This window comes from Sminthopsis crassicaudata, chromosome 3, assembly GCF_048593235.1.
Source record: "Sminthopsis crassicaudata isolate SCR6 chromosome 3, ASM4859323v1, whole genome shotgun sequence".
NCBI classification, from domain to species: Eukaryota; Metazoa; Chordata; class Mammalia; order Dasyuromorphia; family Dasyuridae; genus Sminthopsis; species Sminthopsis crassicaudata.
Window position 1 is genome coordinate 277,652,326 of NC_133619.1, and position 10,166 is coordinate 277,662,491.

The 10,166-nt window shown below is 43.4% G+C and overlaps 1 protein-coding gene across 1 annotated transcript; it reads right to left on the reverse strand.

Moving 5' to 3' along the window:
* Positions 1-7,077: 7,077 nt before the first annotated feature.
* MID1IP1 (MID1 interacting protein 1) lies at positions 7,078-9,769 on the reverse strand. The gene is made up of 2 exons (XM_074300836.1): positions 9,483-9,769; positions 7,078-9,135 (listed from the first exon to the last, which is right to left on the reverse strand). Exon 2 carries the CDS (start codon positions 8,742-8,744, stop codon positions 8,211-8,213), a length of 534 nt encoding a protein of 177 aa, XP_074156937.1. The 5' UTR covers positions 8,745-9,135; positions 9,483-9,769; the 3' UTR covers positions 7,078-8,210.
* Between the last annotated feature and the right edge of the window lie 397 nt (positions 9,770-10,166).

Below are 10,166 nucleotides of genomic sequence, written 5' to 3' on the forward strand. Positions count from 1 at the left end.
CTTATTTGCACATAGTTGTCAGCATGTTGTTTTCTCCATTAAACTGTGAGTTTCTTGAGATCAGGGATTATTTATACTCCTGAAATATTGGGGGATGCATTTGTACATTCATTCCCATTATATTTTTGAAACATATATCTTTTTGTAAAGGTTAATAGATAACAAGAGGCTAAATGGAACTGTGAAAAATTTAAATTAATTTTAAAAATTTAAAATTTAAGCTTGTATCCTATCTAGACTCTCTTCAAGAAAGAAAGAAGAACAATAGTAAAATGTACTGCACAGATCAGATATAGAGTAACTATTTATTCCTTTCACATGAAAGGGATGCTTATAACATGAAATATCACGAATGTGTGTTGGTAAAAGCTTATGCCTTTGTAAGCCCAATTATCTTCTCCTAGGAAGTTGATGCTTAAATTGGTATTTCACCTCAGTATCACACTGTCCAAACAATTCTCTTAAAGTTCATGTCTTCTTGCAAGCACACAGGGGTAGTGCTCTTTACCCTATCAGTCATAACAGGTCTTCTTGTATAAAGAGTAGTTGCAATGGTGGTACATCTCCTATAGGGTGGTGGATACTGACTAAAGGGCTTAGAAACTGCCAACTCCTTCAACTCAATGTGTTACCTTCAAGGCTAAAAAAATATGCATCTTAAGATCTGGTCACCTATACTCAGGCAAAGAAACACAAAGCAAAAGGTGTCTAAGACCTTGAGGTCCCCAATTGGGTTCACCTGAATAGCATCTGCTCAGCATCTATGTCAATAGGCTAATAAACATTTATTAAGTATCCAAGTGCTAAGAACTAGGGATACAAATAAAGGCAAAAGAAATCCCCACTTCCTAGAATGTCACTTTGTAGCTGAATAGGTATTTTTGCTGTGGTGAGGAAGGGAACACCTCCTGAAAGTGTCCCTTCCTTCACAGGAAGGCCCAGAAAAAGGGAGTTCTAAGCCCCATATCCAGAAAGGTGGAAGAGAAAGCAGAAGCCAAATCTCCTTTTAAATTAATTCAGAGATGGGATGAGGGAGGGGAACCCATGCTGTTTGCTGAATCATTCCCAAGTGCCAAGGCCATCAGGACTGAACCAGAACAAGGAGATCCTGCACAAATAAGCCAGGGTCCCTCAGATGAAATGTGTGGGATGGAGGGTGAAATAACCCCATTATGTATAAATATGTGATTATAGCAAAGTGTATTAATGTATTAAAAAAATTAATTCTTTAACAAGCCAAATAGAAAGAACCTTGGAAGACCCTAGAGCTTCAGGTGAAATTTAAGTAAAGACTGTAGAAATTTTATTCCATTTCTACATGTATCAAAATTCATGATTTATTCTCAATCCAGAGGATCTCTTAGGTAGTAGCTATTACTGCAGCACTGTAGAATATTATTATTATCTGCATCAGTTTCAGGCTGGTTTCTATATGACTCAAAATGAAATGCAGGATTGGGTAAATATTGGGTAAACAGGTAGCATTGTATAGGGAAAAGGGCACTGGACTCAGGCCCAGGGCACAATTCTGACTACTGTCATTGTGCCACAGCCTTTCTACATTGGGCAAGTACAAGAGGGTGTGTTCACTATGCTCCATTTCATTCCACAGTATCTGCTTTGCAGAGTCCATGTTCTTCTTATGCTATGTAGAGAATGTTTCCTTCTTGGAATTTTGTAACTGCAGGTGACATCTCTCCTCTGGATGTGAGGGAGGGAAGGAAGGAGGGAAGGAGGGAGGAAGGAAGGAAGGAAGGAAGGAAGGAAGGAAGGAAGGAAGGAAGGAAGGAAGGAAGGAAGGAAGGAAGGAAGGAAGGAAGGAAGGAAGGAAGGAAGGAAGGAAGGAAGGAAGGAAGAAGGAAGGAAGGAAGGAAGGAAGGAAGGAAGGAAGGAAGGAAGGAAGGAAGGAAGGAAGGAAGGAAGGAAGGAAGGAAAAAGAGGCAAGGGGAGGGCAAAAGAAAGGGGAAGGAAAGGGAAAGAGAGGTCTTCCTTTGACCCCTCATTTAAACTTCAATGCCCAAATGGCTCCATAGCATTTAGTACATCTAGATAAAATCCTCCCCATCTTCCTTGCCTATCTCAGGTGGTTAGGGAGACATTCCATTCCCATGCTATCATTTCCCTCAATCACGTAGGGATCCCATAGGGTAGATCCAGCATAAGAGATATCAGGCACTAGGCTGGAACTCCTCCAAAGGAAGAAGCCTCCCTAACACAATCCAAAGATGGGTCTTATATATAAAGTGAAAGCAAAGAAGAAAACATTTACTAAATAAATACCTACTATTTGGAGTTTTGTTAAGTGAATGCAAATATTCTTTCATTTGATCCTCACAGAAATCCTGGGAAGCAGGGGCTATTATTATCATCCTTTTTACCAATGGGGAAATTGAGGTATCCAGAGTTTAAGTGATTTTCCTACAGTCACACAGCTATTAAATGTCTAAGGCTAGATTTGAACTTTGATGTTTCTGACTACAGGCCCAGAACTCTATCCACTGTAACACCTAACTGCCAAGGCTATCTTTGGAAATTGCTATACTATTACTTCTATCTAGAGGCTGACTTGGAGGCCTGCAGATTCCATTTCCAGCCCCCTCAGGTCTTGATCAGCTGTTCAGACTGTCCATGAATGAATCTCTTTTGGATATGTAAGTCTCCAGTAAGGATTTCCTCCTTTTCTTTTCCCTAGTTCATAGCTGAGCTATCACATAATCATTTACTTAAAGAAAGCTTTGTTGCCAAATGAACTAAAAAAAAGTGGAATCCACAGAGATTCTAGATAGAAATTGCTACAATAACTAGTCCTCATTCAGCAAGTCTATTTATCAGAGCTGTAAAATGAAGATAAAACTCAAAATATCTATGTCTCTTTCCTTATAGGAAAGTACCTTTAAGAACTAACTGATTTGTATACTTTTTTTTTTTTTTTTTGGTAAAAGATACAAGAGTAATGTAGTTATTAGGTATTAACAGTAATATTTGAAAAAATTTAAATATATAGATGATTAATTTAAAGCAATGATTCCATCTTTCAAAAAATATATGAAATGAGATAGTTAAATTTTTTCATACTCTAGTTATTATTACTTAGTTATAAATAGGATCAATACTTTAAGAAAAAATTTTCCATCTTTTTTTTTAAAGTCCAACATGTCTGAAAACTTTTAATTCATATTTTTAAAATAACCTACCTAAATATTTTATTAAGATACTGGATCTCCTTACTAAATTTTATAACTAAGACCACATTTCTCAGCTTCTTCATCTAATAAACATAGCCACTTACTATAAAGCAAACAAGGTTTTTGCACTTGGGCACTAAAATGGGGGGGGGGGGAGAACAGGAGGAGAGATACTTCCTATGGCCTTGAAGTGTTGTATGGAGCAACTATCCCAGCCACCAGGAAGGACCTATTATCACAGTACCCCATCTGTTATGATCTACCTCTATCCTCCCAACTACAAAAAGGGATGAGGACATGTTCTGAAGGAAGTGCTCCTGACCCCAGGATACCCAGTGCAAATAATCTCTGTGCAATCTCCCTCTTCAAACCCCTTAATTTCCTCTTCGTAGAGCTAGCTTGATATCTCTCTACATAATAATGCTAATTAAAAATGAACATCTGAAAAGGGGAACAAGATCCAATATTTTATGAGATCCTGCCAAATTTAATCCCATATTCATCTTTTTTTTTTTTTTTTTTTAAATCTTCTCCAGAAGTAGCTAGTACAATGGAGAGAGCTTTGGCTTTGGCTTTGGAGCAGAGTTCAAATTTAGCCTCAGTATTTTCTTGACTTTGGGCAAATTACTTAATTGCTTTCTGCCTCAATTTTCTCAGCTATGAAATGAAGATAATTATAGTATCTGATTCTCAGGTAGGAGTTGTGAGAATAAAATAACATAATATGTGCCAAGCATTTTGAAAACCTTAATAAAGAATGCTGTCTCTTATCTTCTCAACCTTTCCTCCTTCCTCCACCTGCAAAATATCACTTTGTAACTCAATTGCTCAATTTTCTAGCTCCTAGGTTTTTTTTTCAAGGTACCTAATTAGTATCCCTAATAATAACTTGCAGTATAAAAATCAAAAATATTCTGTAGCATTTCAGTCACATCCAAGTCTCCACGAACTCATTTGAGCTTTTTCTTGGCAAAGATATTGAAGTGCCATTTCCTCCTTGGCTCATTTTAAGATAAGGAAACTGAGGTAAACAGGGTTAAGTGATTTGTCCAGGGTCACACAACTAATGTCTTTGGCCAGGTTTAAACTCAGGCCCTCCTAATTCTAAGGTCAGCCACTTTACTAGCTGCCTTGTAATAAATATTAGTGACTGAGAATAACATACTGACAATCTCTAATAATGTGAAAATTTAGGGATTAGAAAGGAAAACTGAGAACCATTGTGTGACCAAAAAAAAAAAAAATTAAATTCTTATTTCTACTTTCATAGGCAAAACCAAAAAGGAAGTCAGCTTCCATTCAGCAAATACTCAATACTTCCTAAGTAGGTGTTGTGCTATTTAATGAAGAATGTCTAGATTTTTTTTTTCATCAAAATAAGTCATGTTAATTCAGGAGTTAATCAGATTCTGAGTAAGTAGCTCTACTGATTGGAGCTCTGTAGTTCTTTTCATTCTAGCTGCAGGATAGGTTTGCCATCATCCAGGGACTATGATCCATGGCAGCTTCATCTGCACAGTATTTTGCAAAATACTGTATATAAAGTGCTTGGAGAGTCTTCTGGATAAACCCCTTTGAAATGCAGAGTCATTTATTTTGCAGCTTTAGAAATAACACTCAAGAAATTTTAAAGTTTCCTTTGTCAAGAGACAAGAAGTATTAAATGGCTTCTTTAAAGCAACTTGGCTTAAAGTTGAGTGGAATTTTGTTATCTAAACCAGAGAACTATTTTTAAAAAGGATAATCTAGAATATACTAATAATTTAGAAGAGTAGTTATTGGGAGGCCATGGGAAGAGCTGGAAAAGGAAATGGTAAAGAAAAAATGAGGTTGGAAGTGGGGAGAGCACACTGGACCTGGAATAGGATTTTACTGTTGCTGTTTTTTTTTCCAGTTGTGTCCAACTCTTCACCACCCCTATTATTCTCAGCAATGATACTGGAGTAGTTTGCCATTTTTTTCCTCCAGTTCATTTTACAAATGAGGAAACTGAAGTAAACAGGTTAAGTGACTCACCCAGGATCATACAACTAGTGTCTAAGGTCCCAGTTTAACTCAGGAAGATGGTCTCCCAATTACCATACACTTCACTCTGTGCGCTGGGACCTGAATTTAATCTGGCTCAGTGACAAAGTAGCTGTGTGATCTTCGTAACTGCTGTCTCAGTTACCACATCTGTAAAATGGGAGTGATAATTATACTTATTTCCCAGGATTGTTTGTAAGGATAAAATGAAATATTTGGTTAAGCACTTGGCAAATATATTATACTACATAACTGCCAACAATTTAAAAGTTCAACCCCCTTTTTTTCCACAAGTGAGGAAACTTAATTCTTGCCCAAATCACAAGTTGCAAAACCTTGACCCAAAACAAGTCTAGTGTGCATTTTTTCCTCTAGTGCCTAATGACATTCAAACTGGTTATATTTTTAACAAAAAACTTTCAGTTTACTTTGGTAACCTGAGTAGTTTCTCCATGACTGACATATTTAAATGTACTTATTCTTCAGAATTACCTTAAAAGGTTAATACTTAAAAAAACATTTAAAATATAGCCTTTCACTTTTACCCCATGTTTTTACTATTTCATTAAATCCCCACCATTCCATCTTTTATTCCATATTCTTTTCTGCCATCTTGAAAGATTATCTTGGTTCCCAACACCCATTTATTCTCCTCTCTAACTATGAGATCCATAGGCCCAGGCCTAGAAAAGATCTTTGCTCATTTAGTCCAATGCCTTCATTTTAAAGATGAGGAAACTTCCAGAAAAAATTATGACTTGTCCAAGGCCATATAAGCTAAGATTTAAATGAGTCCAATGCCTTCATTTTAAAGATGAGGAAACTATTCCAGAAAAAATTGTCCAAGCCAGGATTTAAACTCAAGTTCTAAGGTCCCAGATTCATCTTTTCTTTCCACTGTACCACACACTACCTTCCAATCTATATATAGTTCATGCTCACAGAGGCTGTTTTTTTGAGAATTCTCAATTTTGCTCTTTTCATCTTTTTTTCCCATAAGTTGCTCAAGAGGAACACAAATGCTGAAGGTGCAGACCTTGCAATTTGGCTACCCTGACATCATTACCCATAAACTGCATAGGCTTTTTCTGCTTTTATTTTAAACAGTCCTCCCTTTTTTCCTGACAATGATTCCTAGTCATGCAAGGTATCCATACCACAAAGTCCTCTTAATGAAAAAGTTCTATGTAAGCCAAAGTTAACCAAGAATGGTTTATGACTTCACGAGGCAGTTCACTTACCCAGCCCTCTCTAAATTCAGAACTAAGGAAAATTTTAAAAAACCCTAATTCCCTAACATTGCTCTATAATGAAAAGGTACAATAGTATTAAGAAAAAAATTCCTAAGGAATCAATTTGCCTGGTTTATCATTTTTTGGTTCACTATTAAAGTCAACGTAAGTGAAAAATTGAGAAAACTCTTAGTAATGTTATTAAACTAGAATCCTGGGGGCGGGGTGGAGGAACTTTTACGAGGAAGAGGCCGCATTTCTTAAAAGCAAGCACATCAAAATCTTTCAAGTTCAACCTTAAAAATGTGATCATATTAGCATTTTTAAAAATCTAATGGCAATTCCCTTTAAACTTCTCTTTTTAAAATCAAATGATAAATCAGCATTCTTTGGTGCTTATTCTTGAGAATTCTTCACCTGATGATAGAAAGTCAGAAGATTTCAAAACATGAATTGTCAAAAACCTGGAAAGCCAGTTATTGATAATACATGGATTTTTACCAAACTCCTCTCATCACATTTCTTTTGTCATACTACTCAACACCGCAGTTTTGGCAAACAAAAACCTGAATATCGACGTCCAGAAATACGAATTATTAAATAAAACTAGGCACTTAAGATAAATAGGCAGCACCTTTTGATACCAGAGAAAAAATAAAATTTATTGTTGCTTTAAAAATATCAATTAAAATTATTATTGAAAACTAGTCATTCGTGGGATTCAAGGGTCTTATGTCAACAAAAAGTTTTGTCAAGATTAATAATTTGCTTTTTTTTTTAGAATATATTCTACATCTGGATAAAAAAGCTTTTAAATAAACATTTACACGTACAACCCCGGAACCCGTCATCTTTCTACTCAGAACAAGTAGAATCTCAGTTGGTTCCATCGGAAAGCAGGTCCGTTTATAACAACTTTTATTATTTCATTGGCTTGGTGGCGGCCTCGCCTCTCGCAGGCCGGCAGGGCCGCCGGCTGCAGAAGCGGACGGCGGTCCTGGGCGAGGGCGCGGGGACGGAGGCGGCCGGCGGCCGGAGGGGCAGCCGCACCCCCGCGCGGGAGAATAATTAAGAAGTAGTACCGGTTAATGACAGACTGTGCTCTGTGTTGTGCGTTTGTCACGAGAGAATTAGCTGCGGTTAGAGCACCAGAAAACGAGAATGGGAACACTTAAAGGACAGGCCATTGTTACAAAAAAGGAGGAAAAAAAAAGTAGTGCAAAACAGGAAAAACTGACGCAACCTCCCAGCAGCCCCGCTGCCGCCACGAGCAGCCCCGGCGCCCAGCGCCGCCACGCCTCGGAGTGCAGAGCTTCGCGGAGCAGCCTGCAAGCTGAGTCCGCTGCAGGCCGGCCCCTGCTGCCCGGGGAGGGGAAGGCGCCGGAGTCAGTGCCTGGGAGCAGGATGGAGGCAGCCGGATTCAAATGCACATTTCCAGCACTCCCTTCCACGAAGTACCGTTGCCTTCTGCTGCCGTCCCGTTCCCGCCGGCCTATCAAGCAATTGCCCCGCACCCAAACCACCCGACTTCCCCTGCCCCCCAATCCTCCATCGCAACCTGCGAACCGCAGACCACTGCATCCCGCCCATCCTCCCACCCCAAGTGACTCGCTCGTCCCCCCTTCCCTGCAGCCTTTCCCTTCATTCATACACGCCCCACCGCGCAGGAAGAAATATTTAGGAGAGAAAAGAGGAAAAGAGGGGAGGGGGGGAGGTGAGAGAAGCGCGCGTTAGGGGGCCGCCCGCCCCCAGCCGCCGTCCCCCGGCCTCAGTGGCCCCAGTTGCCGAAGCCGATCTCCTGCTTGTATCTGTTGGTGAGGATGTTGGCTTTCCGGGTGAGTTTGGAAAGCACGGTGTGCAGTCCCCGGAGGTGATAGTGAAACTGCTTCTCCAGGTCCTCTTCGCCACCTTCTCCGTTCTCCAGGAGGCTCAGGTCCATCAGGATGTCCTTGGGCTTCCAGGTGCCGGTGGGGGTCTCGTCGCCCTGCTGGGGGGTCTGATGCAGGACGCCCCACTCGATGTCGTTGCGGATGGACTTGAGCAGCATGTAGTGGCTGTACATATCCCGGCTGCGCGAGAAGAAGCTTCCGGAGGCGCTGCCGGGGCTGGGGGGGCCCCCTCCCAGCTTGGAATCGCCGCTGCCTCCCACCACTCCGTCCAGCTCCTGCTCCAGCAAGGGCACGTCCCGCAGGAGGCTGGGCACCATCACGGTCTGGTCCATGTTATTCACCGCCCCGATGAAGCGGTTCATGGCGTTGAAGAGGGAGTGCTTCTGGCTGTAGGTGTCGCAGATCTGCATCATGGTGGTCAGGCGGGAAAGACGAAGAAAGGGAGGAAGGGCAGGCTGGAGAGAGGACGGGCGGAGAGGAGGGGTGCGCCGCTTGGGTCGGCTCGGGTGCCGGCCTGGCCTCCCAGGTGCGAGGATGCTCCTGGAAGTGCGGGTGCGCGCACACAGCACGAGCGCACCACCGGTGCGGGGCCGGCTGGCCGGGGAGGAGAGACGATCAGAAAATCTCCGGCGGCAGCTCTGCAACAGGCCTGTCCAGCCCGCCTCGTCCTGCAACTCTTCCTTCCTTAGTACGCCTCGGTCCGCAGGATGGGTGGTTCCTCCGGGGCCACCGGGAGCTCGCTGCAGCTGCGGAGGCGGGTGGCGGCGGAGGCGGCAGCAGCAGGTAGTCGGCTGGCTGTACCGGCTAGATTAGGAGGGCAAAGGAGGTGGCGATTACTCATCCGGGCGAGGGTGCCCTTGGTAGCCTCCTCCCCAACATGCACCTCCCTTCCCCTCCCCCTCTCCTCCTCCCAACCCAATTAGCTCCCCCCTGCATCTGTTGCTAACTGACGGAAATGAGAGGGTTCTCTGGGGTGCTGCGCCCAGCTCTCCCTCTGCCCTCCCTTTATCCCAGGAGATGGAAAGAGAAGCGAGAGTCCTCCATTCCCCAAAGTAGGAAAAAAACTAAACTCCCGAGCCGGAGAATAGAGGCACCCACGTGCATGCACTGGAATGGAGGGAGAGGGAGAGGAAAGGACGCTTTGCACCCACCGGTTCTCTTTCAGTCCGCAGATTTCAGGCCGACTTAGTGCCCGGCTCTTGTCTGATGACTACCGCGGGCCGTGCAGTCAGGGGCCGGAGAGCAGCTGCTGGTGGTAGTGGCATTGACCCCCTCCCCATGCCAGGTGTCGCATTTATAGCTGGGGAAAGGTGTCAGCGCACTGGGGCCACCCCTCACGCCTCCCTTCCCCTCCTTCTTTGGCAGCCGGGAGAGATAAAAGGCCCTAGTCCCAATGACCGCGAGTAACACTCTCCCGGCTCTTTCTACACCCGGGGGTGGGCGGGGTCAGGCAGGGCAGGGCAGAGTGGAGCTGAAGCTGGGAACCCGGGCTCCGCCTCTCGCCTGACTCGGAGCAGAGGGGGGAGGGCAAGGAGGGAAAGCCGGCCCTGCGGGTCCCCGCCTGCTTCGGGGCGGGAAGGAGATTTGGCTGACTGGAACCCAGAGAGAAGGAGGGGGGGCAGGGAAAAAAGGAAAGGGGCTATAATAGAAGTAAGGGAATCTGGGTTGCCGAGATGGGTAATAGTCGGAAGATGTCTTTGAAAACTCCCGTTTTAACGGAGTAGGAAATTGCCTAGGGTGCGCACCGGCTGATGCAACCTTAGGAGAGAATTGCCCGGCCCGGGGGTCGGGGGACAGAGCTCCTGTGCTCGCAGCTCCACAATCCTACACTTCAG

What these genes read in the sequence shown, in the direction of transcription:
- MID1IP1 (XM_074300836.1), bottom strand. Translation starts at nt 8,744, where the DNA reads ATGATGCAGATCTGCGACACCTACAGCCAGAAGCACTCCCTCTTCAAC.